This window comes from Takifugu rubripes, chromosome 19, assembly GCF_901000725.2.
Source record: "Takifugu rubripes chromosome 19, fTakRub1.2, whole genome shotgun sequence".
Taxonomy (NCBI): Eukaryota; Metazoa; Chordata; class Actinopteri; order Tetraodontiformes; family Tetraodontidae; genus Takifugu; species Takifugu rubripes.
In genome coordinates, this window is record NC_042303.1 from 6,929,444 (window position 1) to 6,953,677 (window position 24,234).

The 24,234-nt window shown below is 39.3% G+C and overlaps 4 protein-coding genes across 4 annotated transcripts; 2 read left to right on the top strand and 2 right to left on the bottom strand.

The window, feature by feature from the left end:
* Positions 1 to 3,086: 3,086 nt before the first annotated feature.
* On the bottom strand, positions 3,087 to 5,786 carry rdh5 (retinol dehydrogenase 5 (11-cis/9-cis)). Its single transcript, XM_003973126.2, has 6 exons — positions 5,703 to 5,786; positions 5,082 to 5,152; positions 4,683 to 5,005; positions 4,342 to 4,600; positions 3,881 to 4,044; positions 3,087 to 3,795 (listed from the first exon to the last, which is right to left on the bottom strand). Exons 2-6 carry the CDS (start codon positions 5,111 to 5,113, stop codon positions 3,575 to 3,577), a joined length of 999 nt encoding a protein of 332 aa, XP_003973175.2. The 5' UTR covers positions 5,114 to 5,152; positions 5,703 to 5,786; the 3' UTR covers positions 3,087 to 3,574.
* Positions 5,787 to 6,225: 439 nt separating this feature from the next.
* bloc1s1 (biogenesis of lysosomal organelles complex-1, subunit 1) lies at positions 6,226 to 8,039 on the bottom strand. Its single transcript, XM_003973092.3, has 4 exons — positions 7,803 to 8,039; positions 7,649 to 7,721; positions 6,860 to 6,992; positions 6,226 to 6,587 (listed from the first exon to the last, which is right to left on the bottom strand). Exons 1-4 carry the CDS (start codon positions 7,861 to 7,863, stop codon positions 6,477 to 6,479), a joined length of 378 nt encoding a protein of 125 aa, XP_003973141.1. The 5' UTR covers positions 7,864 to 8,039; the 3' UTR covers positions 6,226 to 6,476.
* Positions 8,040 to 11,827: 3,788 nt separating this feature from the next.
* LOC101070007 (E3 ubiquitin-protein ligase Itchy-like) lies at positions 11,828 to 19,436 on the top strand. The gene is made up of 20 exons (XM_029826440.1): positions 11,828 to 11,920; positions 12,128 to 12,176; positions 12,270 to 12,445; positions 12,554 to 12,789; positions 12,858 to 12,953; positions 13,222 to 13,396; positions 13,560 to 13,629; positions 13,785 to 13,869; positions 14,772 to 14,900; positions 14,980 to 15,052; positions 15,151 to 15,222; positions 15,322 to 15,410; positions 15,522 to 15,681; positions 15,789 to 15,922; positions 16,196 to 16,336; positions 16,460 to 16,580; positions 16,699 to 16,803; positions 16,945 to 17,041; positions 17,123 to 17,195; positions 17,525 to 19,436. The coding sequence occupies exons 3-20, from the start codon at positions 12,326 to 12,328 to the stop codon at positions 17,622 to 17,624; spliced, it is 2,076 nt and encodes a 691-aa protein (XP_029682300.1). The 5' UTR covers positions 11,828 to 11,920; positions 12,128 to 12,176; positions 12,270 to 12,325; the 3' UTR covers positions 17,625 to 19,436.
* Positions 19,437 to 19,830: 394 nt separating this feature from the next.
* Positions 19,831 to 21,446, top strand: pxmp4 (peroxisomal membrane protein 4). The gene is made up of 4 exons (XM_003973128.3): positions 19,831 to 20,021; positions 20,120 to 20,182; positions 20,259 to 20,457; positions 20,688 to 21,446. The coding sequence occupies exons 1-4, from the start codon at positions 19,864 to 19,866 to the stop codon at positions 20,946 to 20,948; spliced, it is 681 nt and encodes a 226-aa protein (XP_003973177.2). The 5' UTR covers positions 19,831 to 19,863; the 3' UTR covers positions 20,949 to 21,446.
* The last annotated feature ends 2,788 nt before the right edge of the window (positions 21,447 to 24,234 follow it).

Genomic DNA, 24,234 nt, shown 5'->3' on the forward strand with positions numbered 1-24,234 from the left:
AAATAATAACAGCAGATTTGCTGTCTTGCATCTCTTTGCAGGCCGAATGAAATAAATGTCTCTTCTTGAGTTTTGTATTTAGAATGTGAGAGGGTTCATCACTTTAAATGTGTGTCATTAAATCCAAATCCCAGTGGCTGCAGGATTGTGATTCAGAATTGTCATTGATAGCAATGAGCTGCCCTCTAGAGGATAGACAAAGAACTGCAGATATGTTGTATCAAGAGAGAGATGGGGAGATTAACTTAAAAGAGAAAAGATATTTATAAATAGCATGGATATTATGAGTAGACATAAAGAATCCAGCCTAACGAGAAGAAACTTAACCCAAACCCTTAAGCACTATACTTCAGCCTAAACGTAGAGACTGAGCCCTGGACGCACCGGGACCTAGATTCGTACCCCTTTCGTCTCTCCTTTTTTTTAAACCAAAATAATAAATGATGTTTTAAAAAATCTGCTCTTAAAAACAAGTGGCTACTGTAGTGTAGGTTAACGTGAGACACACCTCGGAGACAGCGCATCTCTCAGTACCATCCTTGGGTGGGAGTCTCTGGTGGTAAGTGGTCGAAACATTCTAAGACCTCAGGGCACACAACTGATGATGTGTCTCACAAGGGAGCAGGGAGCCTGGGCATTGCAATGTTTCATTCCAGACTGACGCTCAATCTGGGACTAGAACCGGCTCCCCGCAGCTTCGTGGGCTAACACAAAGCCCTTGAAACCTCAAATACAGACAACAGTGTGCCCATCACACCGGTGGGTTAACAAGCCTCACATGATGCCGGGAGAAGTACCCAATCCCTTCACCTATCAATCGACTCTCCCATTTGACCCATGTTTCTGCACGCCAGACACATATAATGTGTGACCTTGGTGTCTCTGCTTATATAACAAGAATAAACCGGCAGGGATAATATACATATAAGAGACATATAGTATAAACTTTATACAATATCTATCTGTAAATTTATTCTTCTTTTATTTTGCAGTGCTTTTTTGTAGCCCAGTAACATAACAATGGAAGATCAATCTCAGCTCTTAACTTTGTAAACAAACAACAAAGACAGGCAGAGGGACATGTTCAGGTGCCCAGAGAACAAAACCAATTCTTCAAAGTAACCATGCTTTGATTTCCAGAATTCCCTGTGACTGCAGAGAACTTTGAAAAAACCGTTATGTGGATCTAACCGCATCTATGATAAATTTGTTAATGTTAATCTGGATGTTTATGACTTCCTTTGAGCTGGTTTCCTTTAAAGGCAGCCAAAGTAGAGTGCCTCAGTTATTCACTAAAATAATAACACAATAAGTGTATATATATCCAAGTCATAAAAGACTTGGGTCAGCTCCAGGGGTCTCTTTTAGGGAGGAAACATTTTTGTCAATGAGGCAACAAGACAGCTAGTTGTTGGTTCAGACCAACATTGACATCTTAACCTACATAAAATTATTAAACGTGTAAAAATACTACTGGATAATCAAATTATCTGTAAAGTAAAATATACTACAGTAAACTGATGAACTTGTGCAGCCTCAATGGCCCTTGATGCCATATCCTGATAAAATGTGATATTCCGTTATTACTGTACTGTACGCATCCTTAAAGTCACCATTTAGTTTAGTTTCAGACAAGCCCAGCAAGGAACTGAGTATTGCTGCAGTTGATGGTTTGGAAATTAAATACTTAATTCATTTTGTAGTTCAAACATTAATTTATCAAATTGACTTGGAATCATATGTGAGACCAAACAGGAATAGATTAGATTTAACAGTTTTATCAGAATAATTTATATAAGTTTTTATCTGTGGAGAATCAAAATTAAAATGGCGGAGAGCGGTGTACCTCTAAGACAGGGGTTTAATGATGTCATAAAAAAATAGAACCCTCAGAAATGTTCCTCCTGAAGTTCCAGTTCCTTATAAGGGGCACATGTACGATCTTCACTGTCACTGTGCTGTTAGTTTTGTTTTGTTTTTATTTTGAATCAGTCAGCTATTATCTCTAGCACTTATTTGTTGCTGGAGAGACAGCTTTTAGGCTAAAGGTTGGTTGGCTTTGCTTTGGTTCACCTCCCCACATTTATCAGCAGGAACATGACATGAAATCCTGTTGTACTGAATCCAAGTTTGGCACAGTCCAATTCAGTTCGTATTCCACTGTGCCACTGTGAGGGGACACTGAAAATTGGCTTGTGTCCGGCTAATTTGTCAATTTCTCCCATTTGTTTTTGGCTTTTATTTCTCTGTTTTATTTTTTAGGCTTTCCATAAATCCAATATCCAATAAATCCAATCCAATAAATCCAAAGAACAGTACAGATAATATTTTAATAATAAAACAAAATATTCAAGATTTTTATTTTCTCTTGCTGATTTAAAGAACAAAAATGATCAGCAAACAGGCTCACTTTCTGTCACTGGATATGAATCAACTTCCTAGAAAAGAACAGTATTATTTTACCTGTATATATTTGCCATTCAACTAACAATGCTAACTGATTTATTTGCATTTATGATGTATGTGTTTGTTCTTCCTTGTCAATGTTGCTTGCATGGTGGTCAAACTGTGTGTTTTTGTAAGATGCCTGGAGACAATCTTGACTGTTGGGTTTGATACTAAATAAATAAAAAATGAATTAAATGCACAGTGCCATCTTATTAGTTAAAAACTACAATAAAAATTCTACAAATTTCAGGCCTAAAAATGACAAGTCTGTCATGTCAGGGGTCTGTTGTTAAATACAATATTATTGTTGATTAAAATTAAATAAGCTGACAGTAATGAAGCACATAAATACCTTTATGTTTTATAATAATTGGCCTTAAAAAAGGTAAGGTAAAGGAACTGTTGCATGTCCAACAAAATATAGTGGACTAGAAGGCATACACGAAAGCAAGGCACTCTTCTGTGGTCAGTGATGCATTTCGATTGAAACAGCTTCTGGTTTCTGGTTAAAATAATGTAAATAGCTTTATATCATTATAAGGTTATAATACAATTACATTTGGCTGACTCCCACAAATAGTGTGTAACCCAAATTCTCTCCATGGCCCTATTTATCGCAAAATAACTAAAACACTGGATGTTGCTGACATGTGATTGTTTAATAGCTTCTCGCATGTTTACATTTGAATAACCATGGCACACAGAGATTTGTGATGTCCTTTGATTTGGATGTAAAGCAATTACTTTGCAATTACTTTTCAGACACCATCTGTAAGTTTAATTTAAAATGTTTTTGTTATGGTAAAACTTTTTTGTTCTTGTTAGAAAAGTATTTTCTGTGCAGCAGCAGCCGCCATGGGTATATATGTCACATGAAAAATAATATTAAAGAGTAAAGTTTCTAACATTGTTATATATTTTGCATTTTAATAAATTGTGCAAACTTTGAAACCACGTAAACATCTCTCCCAGATGAATACTGGGAATATTAGGTTGCTGCACTGCTGATGAGATAAGGATTATAGTTATTTTGAAAGGCTAACAATTTCTTTGAGGCATTTCAGAGCAACACAGAAAGGCCGATGAAAAACAACAATAACAAGGCTTCCTTCAGAGTTGGCATGAGTTACGCGCACTTTGAGGGACGGGGCAGCACCAGTTTCAGCCCGATATCAACCACACAGGCGGGCATGTAAGACAGGGGGATCCAGAGGAGCTTTGCATCCCAGCCGGCGCTGTACCTGGAGCGCGGGTGGGCGGCGGTCAGAGCATGCTCCATGCAGTTGGTCACCTTGCTCAGGTCCGAGTCACACACAGCATTCATGATCAAGCGCTGCACCTTGATGTCTGGAAATAAGACATTCAAACGGGGGTTTTAAATGAGCCCATGGGTCATGTGTCTCTCTTTACCAACTGTGGGAGCTTCACTGACACTTATCAAGGTACTTGTCCCCATATGTGGCCTTGACTTCAGGGCTGAGCTGGTTCCAGAGGCGATGCAGCTCCCTCTCCAGGGGATCCAGGCTCGTCACTGCTGTCTTGAAGAAGCCTGGCTCGATGATGCAGACGTTGATTCCAAAGTAGTGTAAATCTCTCCTGTAAAAAAAAAAAAAGAATTATGATCATAAATTAATGCTATATATATATTTACTTTTTTTGTAACAATGGTTTCTTGACTATCATCAAATAAGTAATATTAAATAAAGATTCAAAGCTGATAAATGTACGGAATGTGGAAGATCACCAGGTCATGATGAAACTGGAAATATAAAGGAGAGGTGGCCAAAAATCACCACATAACATAACCTTAAATCTCTGCATATAGATTCTGCATACTCTGACTGTTCTGTTGGAGGAAGTGGAACCGCATCCTGGTTTCAGTAGCGGTCATACCTGAGGCAGTCAGAGAAACCCTCCACTGCAAATTTGGAGATGCAGTATCCTCCTCCATTTGCAGCGACCCTGCCCAGCACTGATGCCACATTAACAATACGCCCGCGGGCCTTTTTGATGAGGGGCAGGAAGGCCATGGTCATGGCAATCACTCCATTCATGTTGACCTTGAGTGTGCGCTGGAAATCCTCCACTTTCATCCACTCTGAGGGACCCATGGGCAAAGAGCTTCCAGCATTGTTCACAATTCCCCAAAGTCCTGAGGAAAAAAAATCATATGTTTTAAATGAGAAATCGAAAATGTTCATAGTCTTTTTTACCTACTTTCAAAATCATCTCACCCTTTTCCCCGACCTCCTTCTTGGCCCACTCCATGGCTTTCTGGATGCTCTCCTCGTTCGTCACGTTCAGCAGGACTGTTTTTAAATTAGGTCCCGCCGCCCTCTTCAGGTCATCGGCTCCCTTCTCGGTGAAGCAGCCAGCCAACACATGGAAACCTCTACGATCCAGCTTCCTACACAGAAGGTTTCCAAATCCTGAGTCACAGCCAGTCACAAACACGTACTTGTCGGGGATGCCCTCGATCTCCAGGCTGTCTCTGTACAGCCAGACGAGGATCCACAGGACCACCAAGGTACCGCAGGTGTACAAGCAAGCATTTTCCCTGTGAGAGACGTTAAATCTCAGTAAGAACGGAACAGTCTAGATTATTGTATTTGTTACTGCAGGACTTTTCTTACCCTAAAAGGTCGTAGAAAAACTGTGTATCCATGATGATTCCGAGGAGGGTGTACTCACCACTTTTTGCTTCCTAAAAATCAAGTTAAGCAAATTTTATGTTGTCTGTTTTCACTCAGACGTACATTGAGACTTATTTTCCAATGACGGCCTTAGCAGGGGTGATATTTGTTTTAGGCACATGAGAGATATTTCCATAATGCTCTTACAATTGAAAGAATGGAATTTGTACGGGTGGTGGGGGGCTGCCTGAACTGAGAAGTGTATTGTTGTGGAGCACAAATTTAATGCCTGTGACCAAGCTGCTTATGCTTTTTAATTAGAGTGGAAGAGAAAAAAGGAAAAGATACAAAATTAAGCTGCTATCCATCAGTACCCACATTTGGAAAGAAAAAAAAAGAAGCTAAATCCACCAATATGTTCAAAACCAACACAAAATTGCCTAAATTTTAAACCAATTCCAATAAATGTGAGTTGGACATTTTAAATAACACAGAAATCCCAATGAATGCATTTGATAGAATCTTTTTGTCGAAATGTCAGGTTTATTCATAAATAGGAACATGCTAAATGAATATGTCATGGATGGATGGAGAAAAGAAACCATGTATATGTTCACTTACCTTTGCCTTTCCGAAGAGATGTTAAAAGTGATGGACCTCCACCAGTCCGAGCTCTTCCCTTTCTGGTTATTCTTCGGTATTAACTGAGGAAGGCTGGTCAGAGAGACTTTATCCTTCAGGCTGGTTTATCCCTTATGTAATCCCTGCTCTGTAACAACTTACATTTGTGGCTGTTGTAGAGTGCACAATGAATTTTCTGTACCCATGTGAAAACTACGATTTCAAATTAGTCATTTTTTAGATGTTTTTACTGAGGAAAATCAGGTCCATTTCCTTTTGAAGAACTTGGTTCACTAGGCCGACGGGCAATAACTTAGCAACATGGTATCACTGCGTTTTAAGTTAACTGTCACATAAATCCATGCACCTGCTAAACTGTCCATGTGAACATTTGAAAATTATTATAGGATTATTATGGTTTCTGCACCCCTGGGTTCCTGCCCTGTGTACAATTACTTCCATGTGCTTCATGCCAGGAAAGCTCATTTAATCTTGTGGTTTATCAGTTTGACAAAGAAACATATTTGCGGGTTTATGTGCTTTCATTTTATTTATGATTCCAGTTTTTAAAAAAGGGCAAAGTTGGATTTATTTACAATTTATTTTTTTAAAAATCAGACAAACACAATAAAGCCATCAATGTAAGTTGACAAAGAGAATTCAAACACAATAAGACAGATGATCCTTTTCAAAATGCAGCCCCTTCGCCAACAGACGTCAGCCAAACTGCCCTTCCAGTGCGGGCTCGCAGTTCTAACCGTCCCCTGATGACATTCATGAGGAAGCAGACTGAAGAGGACCCTTATGCACATACTCCAGTGCTGTGGTGATGGTCCTCATGTCCATCTCAATGCTGCGGGCCCAGTTTTCAACGTCCCCAATTTCCTTTTCAGAGCGAGAATGAAAACCAATTAGCATCACCTGTTCATACGTCAGGGAATCCACAATGATCTACCGGTACTATGAGGAAGTAAAATCATGGGCTGTGGAAACAATTTTGATATCTCATTTTTGATGTGAGTCACACGGTGCTTGGGTTTTTGCCATCCACTGACTATCACACGTTCAAAGTCTTTAAAAAAAGACGGCTTTGGATGATATAAAATTAAAGCATCAATGGGAAAAGGTATCATCTGCAAATGTTAAGAGTGTCATACCTTGAGGGCCTGATTGAAACCCTCCACCATGCTGATCCATTGTGCAGTTTGTTTGGAAAACTGGCTTGCTTGAACTTGGAGAATCTTCACCTCATGATCAAGTTTACGCTGGTTTACATATGCCTGGGCAACTCTGAAGAAGACATGGGAAACAACAATAACATGAGGAGTATGTGGAGACAGCATCTTAAGATCAGTATGCTATAACATGAATGAGAAGTCTCCAGTATAGTCATTTGTTTCTCAATTCATAAATGAATTTTAATTCAAACCGGAGTCAATTTCACCAAGTCACTGAAGGATCGCAGCCATAATCCTTTCTATAAAAAGCAATTGTACAACTGTGAGCAATGCCTGTAAGCCGATTGTCTTGGTTTCACCACCACTTTCACAATGCTAAAAATCTTATTGTATTAATTGTGGCTATGTCACATTGGACCAATTCTGCTGTTAAGAATAGAATGATTTTGTGAAAACCTAATTAAGAGGGAGGAAACCACACAAAGAAGTTTGTGTCTTCCACTATCCAGAGTAATGTTAACACCTCTGACAGGAAGTTATTATCTATGTATGTTGCGGTACTACCTAATCCCTTGTCATTTATACATTTGATACATACTTTCCCTGCCAATACTGCAGAGCAAATACAACACGTCCTGCCACATCTACTAAAGATTGGACTGAGTTTCCCAGAGTTTCCCTGTTAATAGGCTACAAAAAGCCGCAACCCACAAGTAAGGCTGCTAAGAATGTTGGAAAAACAGCATGCAGTAAACAGATATTTCATACCCGACATTAAGATGGTCTACTAGGGCTTCTGTTAGAGAGGTCGCTGCAGAAATCGCCTCACGTCTGCGTCTCTCTGCAAGTAAAACGCCAACACAAATAGTAAATGCACCATTGTTTGGCTACAGCTAAATTAGTTAGCAATCGAGCATCTCACCCTGCAGCTCCTTTCGTTCATTTTGTTTCGCTTGGTGCTCTTTCAGTAGACGCGACAGCATCTCAAATGGCCGTTGATATTTGTTTAATATCAAACCAAACTCGTTATTGAGCTATAAAACATTGCTTTATTAAAATAGCAACTGGATCTGCTAACAGCTGATCAGTTTGACCGTTATCACGAGACCGGAAAAGCGTCTGACAGAGGTGGGCGTGTCCACAGTGATCACTTTTACGTCGATGTCCTTCCTTTAAGATATTATTAACTAATACAAAATAAATCTACTTGTACCGGAATAAATATTGTATTTGTAGACACAGAGGTCCTGTTATTTCTGGGGAAAAGTCATGTTGATATCAGTCAGCGTCACCTCCTTTTATAGCTGTCTAAATAAAAGCATAGAAGATTTATTTTTTTAATTATCCACGAATAATAATTTTACGATACTTTTAGAGTTTTAGATTATCGAAAATAGTAAAAAATTATGCAACTTGTATTTCATTCACAGCCACGACACTACGCCCGTATTTAGCAAGTGCGGTTTTATTGTTGTTTTATTACGAAAATTCAAACGGAACAACATCTATAGCTTTCTTTTAAGTAAACGCAGCAACACGGACTCTGTACTGGTAGCAGGTAGCTATCTGTCAACAGTTTGGTGCTATTTTATGTCTTTCTGAAGCCAGGTATAGGCATTTAATCTTTCGCTGAATGACATGTAAACAGTTCCTTCAACTCGGCGATCAAAACTGTTCAGCCGGAGGTGTAAGCGTTGGTGACATAGGTAAGGCTAAGCATGATTAGCTACAGTTAGCGGTGCTCAGGACGTCGATATGGCGCTGAGACTTCCTACTTTGTGTGAATACAAATACACTTTAGTGAGGATAATACACTATAGTTAGGTTACAATGAAAATATTTATTCTAGAGGGGCTAAGTTTAAAATTGTTTTGACAAAACATCTTTTAGCTAACCCCTTGCTAATCTGTGATGTAAGCCTTAAACCTACAATTGCAGTGTCTTAAACTACTGTAAGGACAGCAACTCTTGGTGACGATTTATCTTCTCAACGTCTTTCTGTAATATCCTTTTAATAGTAACAATATGATCAATAATGTCAAAAACTCCTCATGTCCTGTCAAATGGACGTCAACGATGAGCAAGGTATAGATTGGCTGAGACTATTAAGACAAGTTGTTCATAATATAAGGAGGACGCTGGGTCCTTGACGTAACACTGATTATCTTAATGAACGAACAAAGGCTTATAAGAAGCCTTAATCATCACATTTAAAAACTGTATAAACTGGTTCCTACTAATAATACTGCTGTATTACTGTCATTATTTTGTGAGGCTGCACTTTAGTTGTGGCATCATTATAACATCGTCAGTTTTTAAAACACAGTCTTGTACCTTGCAAATGAGTCCCCTGTTTACATATGATTTATTATTTTCCTTTTTTTGCAGGTCCTATTGGTGTGGCAACAAAGCCTGCACTGTTATGGATGAGCCATGAAGGCCCAATTGCAAGTCACAGGTATACATTTTCAAAAATGTCAGACACAATAAAGGCTGCTTTAATGTATATGTAATGAGTAATTTGATTGCGGTATATTTTTGTCTTGTAGTTCTTTCCGCAAAACTGAGAGAAAACAAAAGGAACTGGTTTGGGCCAAGTCCATATGTGGAGGTCGCTGTGGATGGACAGTCAAAGAGAACTGACAAATGCAATAATACACACACTCCCAAATGGAAGCAGCCTCTTACAGTGTGAGTATGGTCACGCAGCAGGTCTGCAAGTACTTCATTTATTGTCAGATGTTTAAGGGAGAGGGACATTTTTGGGTTGGACTGTGTGCAACTTAAAATTAGATAAAATCCAATGCAGATAATTAATAAGCAATTAAGTCAAATGGACAGAACTTTCAGGTTATATTCCCACTGTAGGTCCTAATGATTATTTTTTATTTATTTATTGTTTTTGCTCAAATCCGACTAGAGAGTTAATGATATATTTTCCAATGTATACATTTTTGCAATGTAAAGGGAAAACTACTACATGGCTGTTCTTCAATTTGTCACCCAAATGATATTTATTTACACTGATGCATTGTGATATTTAGGCAGTGGGGTGCAAATATCTTCAAATTTACGCCCCCCCCCTCCCTCCACAAAGTATTCTCCATGCACCGAAACTTACCTACGCATAAAACAACGAAGAGAAAACGAAGTCTAACCTCCCTGCCTTAGAAAAATTGATTTTCAACAGATAAGACGGCTCATTCCCAGCAAATATCACTACTGTAGGAGTTCAGGGAGGTTACTCTGGAATATCACAATTAGTTTTACTCTTAAAAAGTGCTCAGGACCACCTCACACGTCTCGCTCTCCAACCCTCTGAGCTGCCGACGTCGTCTTCTTTTCATATACGCAACGGTGTCCTCCATCCAAGGTGGCCCGAAGGATGATCACCTGCATTGGCTGAGGACAGAAATGCACAAACACAAAGAAAACAGCCAGAGTCCTCAGATGTATCATTTCAGAGGCCCTGAAGTGACCTGCTCAAGCGGAAGAACAGTGACACGACATCACCTGCACACACACCTTGAACCTGAACTAGCTGATATAACAACAACACTTTCTTCTTTCTTTTTTTTTTTACATAAAATTGCATTGTTGTTACCTGTAATGTCTGGGTTCAAAAGTACAATATGGGCATGGACCTCAGTCCATTCATATAGCCCATAGATGATAATTGGACTTCCATAGTATGTTAACTATCCTAACAGACCCCTGAAGATGGCCATGATCGGGTCACAGCTTGGTTGACTTTGCATTCCCTAAACATTAGTTCAAAACGTCCTGTATTGCTCTGCTTTGGCTTGCAATTAATGTGTGGGGGGTTTCTTTTGTTTTGTTTTCCCAGAATCGTGACCCCAGTCAGCAAGCTGGTATTCCGTGTTTGGAGTCACCAGACCCTGAAAGCTGACATCTTGTTGGGATTAGCCACACTAGAGATCAATGAGACACTGAAGGCCAACAACTTGAAATGTGCGTTCACGCAGAGTTTTCCTCGCACTGTTACAGCACAGTTTATTTTATTGAAGAACACAGCAATTGAGTCACGCTGTTTATCATTTTTTTGCCTTTCAACTTTAAATACTGAAAGAGTTATTCACCATCTTGTTTGGTAAAATGTTGGAGGTTTTTTGCCTTACAAGGATATTATCCAGGTTTTCAAAGTCTTAATAGAAAAATTGATTCAATCCTCCATTGGAGGTGTTTTTTAGGATGCATAAAGTTGTAGATGTTGTTGTCTTTGGTGGCATAATGTGAAAATGGTGACAGACATCCTCTATTTTTTAGATTGTACAATTGCCGAAACATCCTTAATCCCAGAAGCTCCCACTCATTTCTTGTTTTCCCCACCCAGCACTTTAATGAAACGACCCCAACAAATGAACAAACGAAACTACCATATGGTCTTTGTAGGCTATTTGTAAGCAATTTTTTCAGCTCTATTTAAATTATTCGGTTTCCCTGTGCAGATTTGTTACATTTGGACACATAAATCTGATTTATCAATTGGTGATAATTATGCAAAGTCCAGATCATTAGCAAACTGACAATAACCCGTCTTTATAAGTTCTGAGGTTGATTTACTTCCCTTTTGAAACTATTCTTTAGTGTCGTGGTTTTAAGATGACCATAATGAGGTGCTTTTCATTTATCTCAAGGTCTAACTCATAATAAGGGGTTTGGAGTGTATGCAGTCTAATACAGTGGCTCTTCTCAGACGCTGTTAGTTAGCAAAACATATGACTTGGTTCCTCTTCTATTCATGGCTTGATTTGTATTTCAGAAGAGAAATTTAAAAACTAAATGAACAAAGTGGTTAAAAAAATGCTGGGGAACTGTATACTTGTCTGACTTGAGTCTGCCGTCAACGAAAAGGTAACAAAAATTCTTTCCGCCACTTTGTGTCACCAGTGTGTGAGGTCGTGCAGACGCTGCAGCTGAGCTCGGACAGAGACCCTCGGGATGTCGTGGGTGACCTATCAGTCTGTCTGGATGGCATGCAAGTAGACCCAGAAACCTTTGCTTCTGCGGAGAAAACAGGTGAGGAGCTCAAACCTGCTACAGGTAGTCCAGGTTGAATACAGCAAAGCTAATGGAGCATAAATGATGTCCAAAAATGTAGTTCTTTTTACTTATACATGAGCTTGTTGCATAATTCATACACGCTGTTCTTTTAAAATGTGTTTCCTGAAATTGCATTGTTGCAATATCATCTCCAATTATTTTCTCTCTTCTGGTTTCTTCCAGCTAATGTTCCAAATGGGAATGCAAGGCAAAATGGAGACACCGGCAACAGGTGGAGTTCAATTTCACAGAACTATACATAGAAGACCCATTGAGAAGTAATTGCACAGCTCTTTAACGGCCTATTGAAATATTACATCCTCAGGCTAAGCAGAGATACGTCTCCCTCCAGCGACTCTGAGGAGTGGGTTATTGTGCAAAATGGCGAGGCCGTCAGTACGGACTCTCCTTCCCGATCTCCAGGGGACTCTGACGCCTCGCACCATCTCAGACCTGCCAGGCCTCTCAATCCTACGTCTCATAGGCAAACTGCCTCACCGAGTAAGGCCAGCGGTTATTTTATTTCCAGCCATTTGTTAACCGATTTTCACATCAAGAATATATTTAGGATCAGCAAATTCATCCTGTTGTTTGCAATCCCATTTTTAGCCTCCTCCAGCAGTTTCCTCCCCCAGTGAGCTGAGTGAGGGTCAAGCTTCTGATGGGTCCTCTCAGGCATTAGCAACTAGAGGTTCTAATCAGCAGGACAACTCGGGTGTTGCAGCTGCAGGTGCAGCAGGTTCCTCACAGGCAGCAGGTCCTAAATCTGGACCAACTTCCTCGGTATCCGTGGCAACACCAGCTCCCAGAATCACACCCGTAAACAATGGCCCCTTACCACCAGGGTACATAATCAGTGCTGCAAAGTCTCTGCTGTTAAAAATGTGACTCTAAAACAAATTTGTTGCTGCAGATGGGAGCAAAGGGTGGACCAGAATGGGAGGGTCTACTACGTGGATCACATTGAGAAACGGACAACCTGGGACAGACCTGAGGCTCTGCCTGCAGGGTACACAAACCCTTGAATTAATTTTTATATCGTCAGTGCATGGTTATTTGCTTTTTGCTTGTTTCTTTTTTAATTGTGTCCATGATATTTCTTTAACTGTTACTCATGCAGACTTCTTTCTTAACAATATTTTGCTGTTGCTGCAAAATAAGTCCAAGTACTTGTCATTTTACACCAGAGCAAGTTATAACAACTCATATCTGCATATATTGGTTGCAGCCCTTAGCTATTTTTGGTGGCTCAGTTCTTTTTTCTTTCATATGTGTAGGTGGGAACGCAGGGTGGATCCAATGGGTAGGGTGTATTATGTGGACCACATAACCAGAACTACCACTTGGCAGCGTCCCACTCAGGAATCGGTGCGAAACTATGAGGAGTGGCAGCATCAGCGCAGCCAGCTGCAGGGAGCCATGCAGCAGTTTAACCAGAGATTCATTTATGGGGTGAGAGCAGTCACAGTCCTGGTGATGATATCAGTTGCTAATGGATTGGGATCACTTACTACCATTAAGTCGTGCTTTTGAAGTGTCTTGCATGGTCTTATTTGAAAGGTTTGAGTGTATTCTCTCTTTTTATATAACTGAAATGTGACCCAATCTCTCTCAGCTGCAAGACCAGTTGGCGGCAACAGCTAATAAAGAGTTCGACCCACTGGGACCTCTGCCGCATGGTTGGGGTAAATATTGCAAATCATTAACTTCATATTGAGTTGGAAAAAAAATTGAGAATTGAATTCTTTTCTAGGATAGTAATAAATGTACCAATATAACAGTACATCAGCGAACTAATACATCTTTGTGATGGGTTTTTGGTTTTTTGGTTTTTTTTCAGAGAAAAGAACTGACACAAATGGAAGAGTGTATTTTGTACACCATCCAACAAGAACAACGCAATGGGAGGACCCAAGGAATCAAGGGTAAGTCCCAGCCTTGTGTTTACCCCTCTTTTTCATTCTCACTCTACTTACTGAAGTAAAATTTACTTCTAATATCTGCATTAATGTGAGAAAAACATGGGAGAAAAACAAAATCCCTCACTTTAAATTGCTCGTCTTCTGAATTGAGGTGCTGTATTGCAGGCTACCACCAGGTGGCAGTCAAGCTGTTTGGGCTTTAATAGTTCAGGTCATTTGTCTTTGGTGTAATTGAAATAATGTATCTGAGGGCAGAACATAAAATGTGGGAGATGTACTAAGATGGGAGGTTCAACAATATTGTTCTTTTTACTGAGGAAGTTAGAGAGGAAATTGTGCTTACATCTAACTGATTCAGTATTTTGTCACAAGTTAAGTAGTTGTAAACTGTGTGTAGTTTTTCGATTTTATATATGGTGGGGATTGTTTTATGACATATTTCAAATAATAAGGAATCTCAATAATAGTATAACTTCATATATCCACTTACTGTAATGAACTGTAATCGCTCAGAACATCATCTGTGACTAAAGTAAGACAAAAACAATGATGCTCATCTATCTTAAGAGAATCTCACCAGTGCACACCAAAGCTATGAACCGTGAGACCCATGTTCCTAGATGTTTTAGACCTTTTCCCTCTTATCACACAAGACTAATGTGTGTTCTGTTATGCATACATCACATGTTGTTTCACACACATTCTGCATTAATGCCCTGGTTTTATCAAACACTAGTAACCTCTGATACTGGTACCAGTACTCGTAAATCTAGTTACTAACATATAAATCATCAAGTTAATGGACTGGTTATTAGTTTACATTTTATCTTCTTACAGTACAAACATATATCTGTTTATTGTGTTATGATTATTAATTTTTTATTAAATGTATCTGCTTTGTTCAGGCTGTTGAATGACAAGCCTCTGCCAGAAGGATGGGAGATGAGGTTCACTGTGGATGGAATTCCTTACTTTGTAGATCACAACAGGAGGACCACCACCTACATCGACCCTCGAACAGGAAAATCTTCACTGTAAGGCCACAAAGGATTAGCGCAACCCACGGATGTACCTTCTGTATGGACACTGAAAATGAGTCTGTTGTTCTTACAGTGAAAATGGTCCACAGATAACTTATGTGAGGGACTTTAAGGCCAAAGTGCAATACTTCAGGTTCTGGTGTCAGGTTCGTGCTCCACAGCAAGGCTGTCAACCACAATACAACCATTACTGCCATTGCTTTTTAAACAAGGAGTGAATAGAGATAATTGTTTTTGATTACAGCAACTGTCAATGCCTCAGCACATTAAAATTACCGTCTCACGGAAGACCCTGTTCGAGGACTCTTTCCAACAGGTGATCATCCGGCCTCATACTTTTTAGTTTTAGTGAAAAAGAATATTCCCTGTCTGTTTGTGAGGTCCGCATATCTTTATATTCTTTCTCCGTTCAAAGATTATGAGTTTTCACCCCCAAGACCTGAGGCGGAGACTGTGGGTCATCTTCCCCGGAGAGGAAGGTTTGGACTACGGAGGGGTGGCCAGGTAAATCCAGCTAGGTCCAGTACTGCTGATTCTTTGTGTGTGACAGTGTCCATGTCCACTGGAGCACTGCCTCTTAACTGTAAATTGTCCTCACGCTGCTTGTTTTTCCAGAGAGTGGTTCTTCCTGCTCTCCCATGAGGTGCTGAACCCCATGTACTGTTTGTTCGAATATGCTGGCAAAGACAACTACTGTCTACAGATCAATCCTGCTTCTTACATCAACCCCGATCACCTTAAGTACTTCAAGTTTATCGGACGCTTCATTGCTATGGTAACTACATCATTTCTCAGGACATCCGTATTTGATTATTTCTCACTTGTTTTAATGATCAGTTTTTAGTGAAGTCTTAATGAGCTCCCCACGTTGCTCCTCTTTAGGCATTGTTCCATGGCAAGTTCATCGACACCGGTTTCTCCCTCCCTTTCTACAAACGGATTTTGAACAAACCCCTGGCTCTCAAAGATCTGGAGTCCATTGACCCAGAGTTTTACAACTCTCTCATCTGGATCAAGTAAGTCTGAGGCTAATATCACTTAAATTCTGGCGATGGTCCTTCTCACGTTGCAACTTAAAACTGATATCTGGGACCTTTGAAGATTTATTTAAAAGCTGGTTTCTGGTATATCAGTGGGATAATTAGGTCTTCACAGTTTATTCATCCTCCATCTGGATTGTGACATAAAGCATTTGAAAAATAATGTCCATTTTTGTGTGGGTTTGTTCTGGATCAAATCTGTGCTGTGTGTTTGAAGCATTTTGCTGATAATGACTGTGTGGACTGCAGGGACAATAACATAGAGGAGTGTGGTCTGGAGATGTTCTTCTCAGTTGACAAGGAGATCCTGGGAGAAGTCACCACTCACGAGCTGAAGCCCGACGGAGGGAACGTCCAAGTAACTGAGGAAAATAAGGAGGAATACATCAGGTCTTCAAACGCCACAATCCTTTTCTCTAATGGGTTTAATCCCCACTGGTTTATAGAGGCAGCAAAATATTGCATTTCCCTCAGGAATGTTTAATTTTCTTCTTCCGCTTTGACCCTGGGCAGGTTGGTGGCTGAGTGGAGGCTGTCCCGAGGTGTTGAGGAGCAGACTCAAGCATTCTTTGAGGGTTTCAATGAAGTTTTACCACAGCAGTACCTTCAGTACTTTGATGCTAAAGAACTAGAGGTGCAGTTTTCACTGTCATGTCAAGATATCGGTCATTTTCCATGCTACACGGAACAAAATTAAAGCGTGCCCGAGTGTGCCAAGTGCACTTTTAAAGACCTTTCTGGCTTCCGTGTAGGTGATGCTGTGTGGGATGCAAGAGATCGACCTGGTAGACTGGCAGAGAAACGCCATTTACAGACATTATGCACGAAGCAGCAAACAGATCCTCTGGTTCTGGCAGGTAAAGTCTGTTTACTGTATCATTTTCATTCAGAAATTACACTTTGCTCCAGATGGTAATAGTGCTTGGTAGAAGTGCAGGATGACATATTTTTCTTTGAGCTCACATCAGATTAGTGTTTTTACACAAATGTTTGGTCAGTTTGTTAAGGAGATGGACAATGAGAAGAGGATGAGATTGCTGCAGTTTGTCACAGGAACCTGTCGCCTTCCTGTTGGGGGCTTCGCCGATCTGATGGGTACGCAGGCACAGACGCCTACAATTCTTGCCCATGTTTACAGAATTTAATGTCCAGCCTTCTTGCTTTTCATCTTTATAGGGAGCAACGGCCCTCAAAAGTTCTGCATTGAGAAAGTGGGCAAAGAGAACTGGCTTCCACGAAGTCACACATGGTAGGAGCAGTTTGGCTTTTTTTGATTTGAAAGTATTTGATTAAATATGTCAGGCCGATGTAAGGCCAAACCCCCTTAGTTTCAGACGCCCCTTCATTATTCTTTTGAGTTACACAGTTGGAGGAAATAAAATAAAAAAATATAATCAAAAAAAGATTTTTTTAAGTACAAAAAAGATTTTGCTTCAGCAGATTCTTATGGTTAATTATTCTATACAAATATTAATTTGAATCACTTTGTGGGGGTTAATAAATACAACTGCATCAAAAGCATCTCCTTTCAGTGCACTTTATTGAATTTGTAATATACACTATTATGTTTCCCTGCAGCTTTAATCGTCTGGACCTCCCTCCATATAAGAGCTACGAGCAGCTGAAGGAGAAGCTCATGTTTGCTATAGAAGAGACAGAAGGTTTTGGGCAGGAGTAACGCGACAGTTCAGCAGCTGCAAGTGAAGATTCAGATGCCTGATCCATCTCAAACAAAAGCTTTGTAGCTATGAGATGCTTCTAAACAGAGGAACGGATGTGCACATCTTTAGTTTTTCACACGATCATATGCAGTAGCCTCAGTTTCTAAGCCTTGAAGGTGGAAACTCAGTCATTCCAATATCGACCTTTGACACCCTGTTTCATTTTCTGTGGATGTGTTGTTTCCTGCCCTAAGGTTACCAGTCTCACTCAGACGACATGGAGGCACAAAGATACCATTCTCAGGTGGGCAAAACCTGCACTCTTGTGTTGCACCAGTGCAGTTTCAGTATGTGTGTCTGTGTAGTAAAGGCCCTGCAGTGTGTCTGCGCACCAGAATGAATCACTTTAGAGGGAAGCACTGTATTTGTGCTTATTGTCCTTAAAAATCAGCAACACAAAGATTTAGCTTGCAAGTTTCTTTTTAAACATTGGAGGAGGGACAGCCGTGCTTAAAACACATGAGTACAGTAGCAGATTTGAAGTTTCTTAAAATAATACCTTTGATTAATGTGATCGCTCTAATTTAAGCAATTATTTCTTAACTATTTGAACTAGTTTGCACAGTTGCAGATGTGGTCATTTTTAAGAGGTTATATTTTTTTGTATGTGCAATAGGTAGAAGAAAAGACATTTGCTAATAGCACACCCAGAGATTCCACTGATCATTTTTGTACCACTGAATTTGAGCCTTTATTAATGATTTAAATTTACAGTAATAAGTCAAAAAGTGCTTTTGTATTTTAAAGTGACAGCCAGTGACGTGTGTCCTCGATTCTGCTGTATTAACAGCATTTTTTGATCATAGAGGGTCAATGCTAAAACTATGAAAGGGGGTTAAACTATCTTATTTTGTTTCATGAGATATTACTAATGATGTTGGGGTATGATAAAATCAGGTATGACTTTTTTTTGTTTGTTTAGGCTATAATATAAATATAGTTAAAAGTCTTTCATCTGTGATCAAGTGACTAATGCAGTTTATGTAAAAAAAAAAAAAAAAAATCTAACATGACAATGAGTAGTTCACACAAGCAGTGGGTTCATTTAGAGGCAGATTATGGAAATGTGGCCCTAGTTTTATAGGGTGTGTACTGTTCTTGATATCTACAGTGCACTGGGCTTCATGCATGTTCCCCCATAGCTCAGCTAACGTCTGACACTAGTGCAATCTCTGTAGGACCACCGAACCAGTTTACCAAAGCATTTATTGGATTGTAAATGTGTACAAGGCGCCAATGAAATTAGTTCGTAACATCGTTCGAGTGATGGGGCATTTCATCATGTTAGCTGATCTATACTCTGTAGAATCATTAGAGGTAATTTTAGAGAATCTTCATGCTTCAGATTTCTAGAACTGATTAATTCACCAATTCAAAGTGCTTCAGCAGCATTTCTACCGTATTTAATCTTTTAAGTGTTCTCAACATGTAACATTAGTAAATTGAAAGTACATATTCCCAATAAGATAATATGTATATCTGTAAATCCTTGCAATACATTTGTAACTATTTTTGGAATTTCGGCAAGTTCCCTTTAATTTCCCGTAGAATATTACAGGATTTCTCATGAAACGAACTACGTGGATCTATGTCATTAACACTGTCCATCATTTATCTATGTGCTTGCTGGGTGTTGCTGGCCCTGTGTAAAACCTCTGGCGCTCTCATTTTCACCAGACTGGAAAAAAACTGTGGTGTGCAGATGTATAAAGAAATTATTGTAAATTACAAATGAAGAAAAACACTGATTAAAAACTTTTCTGATTAGCCGTTGAGCATTGCTTATTCTAACAGATTGTAGGTTTATATAGGTAAATACGATTTATTTAACTTTGATAATCTAGCTTTATTTGCTTCGTGCCTTCTATTGGGCATTTAAATATATGACTTGAATTTTACTTTTTTTTTATTCAATTGATTTCTTATTGAAGTTATTTTTCGGTAGACGTGTCAAGCCGTTGGATATTTATACATGTTTATTAATCTTTTATGTTAAGGATAAGAAATTAATGCCTATACTCCCCTTTTACTTATTCTTTTGCTCCCACATAATTAACTTTAGCTCTCATTTTCTTCTTCGTTTCAAAGATCGATTTGCGCCCGTATTTACCAAGGAAATAAAATAGCATTTGCACAGGAACCCTTTTGCATTACGGTCGTTTTTAAGTGTGACACAACTGTGACAGCAGGGTCTGTATGGGTGCAACCGCATTTTGTGTCGTACCAGAAATACTGAAAGTCATGGCCGGTCTCGAATTGACAAAAACTATTTTATATACATTAAATCATTTACTCCAACAAGAAAAGTACAAGGCCGCGCTTGCAGTTGTGAAAGGATTCCGGAATGGCGCCGTGTGAGTCAAAACGCTCAATAAATTAGCTAGCATCTTAGCAACTAACTGGGTTCTTATACAGCACTGACAGTCTAAATGGTTTATTATTATTCCCTCAGATATGGTGCTAAAATCAGAGCTCCTCATGCATTTGTAATGACATTTCTCTTCCGAGGTGGCAGGTAAAAATTGAAGTTTATATTCATTCTTTGAGCACTTTGCTTTTGCAGCTTCCTCACGGTATATTTCCTCGCGCAGTTTGAAGGACAAACTCCGAGCCATTGTAAAGGCCACCTATACCCATTCCCGTAACCTGGCCTGCTTCGTATTCACCTACAAAGGACTACAAGCTCTGCAGCACAGTGTGCAAGGCAAGACTTTACAGTCTCACTCCTTTTTGGCCGCCTGTGTAGGAGGATGGTTGGTTTTTGGCGATAACAACAACATCAATAGTCAGGTATGATCAGCCTGACATCCACTCATGCCCTGTTGTCGGGGAATAAACTTTATTTCCAGGTGTCTTTGCTAACCATATAGCAGATTTTCCACACTTGTACACTGTACACTTTTGCAAGTTGTTAGCAATATAACTACATCAAAGAGATCTGTTTGTAATACACAATGTTTCCCCTATTCTAACCATGGAAAATATTTCTATTATATACATAAATACCTATTTTTCCTTAGATCAACATGTACCTGCTCTCCCGAATCCTGTTTGGGCTCTCACGGTTGGCTGTAGAGAAGGGATTTATCCCCCAACCCAAGCATGACCCTTTCCCACTGTTTGCCACGCTGGTGTGGGGTATCGTCTTGTGGCTATTTGAGTATTACCCACACACCCTGCAGCCGTCTCTGCAGTCCTCCATGAACTACCTCTACCATGACAGCAACACATGGCACGATATCACGGACTTCCTTATTTTCAATAAACCAAGGACTCGGTAATGAAACTTTTGGATGTTTTTAACCTGGTGAAGTTTCACGTTAATGCTTCTTATTTTTGATAATGATTATTCTAATTACCTCAATTGTAATTATCGATCGATTGAAAGTTGGATGTTTTAATGTAATGATTGATTCATTTCCGTATCTGCCCTTGTTAATAACGGTGAGAACTTTAGGTTTCATTTATGAAAATATGGGAAAAACACGGGAGCAAGAGTTTTATGTCCATCTGTTGTGAATATACTGCGATATAAGAGAAAGACATACTCTTGGGCTATAAAGAGCCATCAAACTGTCTTCTGCATTGAGTATCCAGGCCTTTTTAACAAATATACAGCTGAAACTACCTGAAAACTTTCAGCGTTGTAATGATGCACTGTGACTTTCATTTTGTGCGTACAATGCTTTTAAAATCTTTAGACATGTTATTAACATTCTCCTAATTCTGAACACAATGTTCAAAATGAATATGCTAATAAACACTTACATTGATTTGGAGATCGCTGTAGTTTTTGGACTCTGAATTTAGGATGCAAACAGAAGCTGAGGCAATGTTTTGGCGGGGGTGTTTTGAAACCAGACTACTTTTTAAATATCGAACAACATCCCTTTCATTTTGAACTTTAATAAATTGGGACTTATTTCATCTCTCATTGAAATATTAAAAACATGACAGAGATTTAAAAAAGGGTTTATTTTACGGATTTCCGAAAATACCCAAGGCAGAACATTAACTACGATTTTGTTGTATTTTTTTTAAATGTGATGTGCTTTGATTTAGTTATTTTATTGTTATTTACATTGTTTATATATGATGCATATGTGATTTCAGCTTGCACAACCACCAAAGCTGTCATGCCTTGATTGAACTTCCCCACTTGTTCTCTATATCACGCTTTCATTTTACAAATATCAGAGCAGATATGAGATTGTTTCCTCTAAATGAGTCGAAGTTCAGGGGCCTCTGTGTCTGCACATTAGAACCGTGAGGCTTCAACCTCATGAGAAGACTTCTGCATATCTGTCGTTCAACAGTTCAAATAGCTGTTTTCTGTCTGTGTTCTGTTACACCAACTCATTCAGAATGATCAGATATTGCTCTTTCTCTTTTGAACTATTTGAAAACGGTGCCATTAAAATCTAATAGTTAATTGTCCCAAAACAATTATTGTTTTGGACAGGCAAGAACTTTAGCTGTGACTGATCACAGCATGAATGATGCACAAACGGGTCGATCCACTTAAAAATAAAACCAAGTGCTTAAATAATCCTACTTTGAGGTTCAAATTTACTCACATAGGCAGGGATTGATGTGATATAGGAAGAAAATCTATTTCGGCAGAGACGGCCCACAAAGGCAACGTTAGGACAAAGACCAGGTCTGCCAGAGCCAGATTGACGACAACCGTGTCCACCAGGTGACTGCCTCTGTTGCCCACAACTACGATCACCAAGAAGTTGCCTATAATTCCAACGACAAAGATGACAGAATATATTATAGGCAGGAAGACGTTGGCACCTTGAAGGTGGGGACTGGGACAGTCCAAGATGATGTTCAAGTCAAGGGATTTGTTGTCAGTGGTGCTGTCGTTGTAAAAATAATAAAATGGCTCATCAGTCAGGGCCTCCATCGTGAGCGTCGGAGGCCTGCAGTGTAGCTGCCGGTTCCACAGCCAGTCTGGCAACTTTACACGGTGTGAAAACTGCAGGTAGCGACAACATATTGGTCTAAACTTCCTCTCACTCTCCTCTTTTGCTTTATATACTGTATATGCATATATTTGTGAGGACAAAAATATATATATAGATTGTTTGGTTTTTGAATCTTTAGAGGAACTAAAACAAATTGTTCCGATATATTTCAAGGGTTAAGACGGTGTGGGGGATACACATAGATTGTTGTTGATGACTTCATAAAAAGAATAATAATAGTAACTTTTACAGGAAGTATTCATTTTGACAGAAGAGGAAAAATAATCACATAACACTATATTGTGGCAACTGCTCTCCAGTACGAGCATCACATTTCATTGAAACAGATGAAGTAGAAGTAAAATAGGATCAGGGTAAAAATAAACAACCCATTTGAAATGTTTAAATGAGCGCAGTTATGTTTGCATGTCACTAACGTGTTAAGATGCAGCTACAATTACTCATTACACATGAATAACGACATTTTAGCCTATTTATAATAACCACAAACAAGTGTGTGTGTGTGTGTGTGTGTGTGTGTGTGTGTGTGTGTGTGTGTGTGTGGTGTGTGCAGTTTGTCATTGGCACTTTTTGTCATCGTGCACTACCCCAGTTTGACCAGTAGGGGGTAGTTAAACCTCACCTGGATTTTCATGTTACGCTGCAGGAAACAGACAACATCCTGTTTCTGGTACACGAGGAGCTGATCAGCGTTGACGTAGCTGATGTGTTTATTTCTCTCCGTGATGCCTTTCATGACCTTAAACTTTGCATTTAATGGAACACTGTACTTTATGTGTGTTGACCGTTTAATTTCCTTTTTCTTCTTCTTTTTACAATTTCTTTAACATTATGTTGGGTGAACATACTACATTTATTCTGCATCATTTTATTGAGCAACTTTAGTTTGAATTTTTAATAGAGAATTCCCATAGTATGATTCTGATTTTAATCCCTAAAAAGAGGCTGGCCTCAAACAATTAACTAGATTCAATTGGAAACATGATTTTAAATTAAAATTTAAAACTTAATTTATTTAAAGTTAAATGTTTTATTACTTTGTCCGGCATTTATTTGATTTAGAAAATAACGATAATATATAATAATCGAAAATAAAAACAGTTGATAGAACAATACTGAAAGTTACATTTGACAATTGTCAATACAAATGAACAATACAAATAAATATCCAAGGTGTGCATGCAAAAATAAAGATAAAGATTTCTTACATACATGTGCATTGCACACATATGTAAACAACCCGTTGAGAGTAAATGCATTGTAAACTAATGTAAAATTGGACACTTCACCAAAGTTGCAATAATTCTTCAGCCAGTTGTGCAGCAGTGTTTGATTCAACATATTTAGCATCGCTCACTCCAGCTAGGTGCCCTCACTCACTCACTCACTCACTCACTCACTCACTCACTCACTCACTCACTCACTCACTCACTCACTCACAGAACCACATCAGAACTAAGACCCCATCCACAGAGGAATGAACTCTGTGGTCCCGCTGGCAGCCATTGTGCTGATGCTAGGAGGGCTGAGGTTGGAGCACAGGCCACATCTTAGTGGAACTCACCATTGTTCT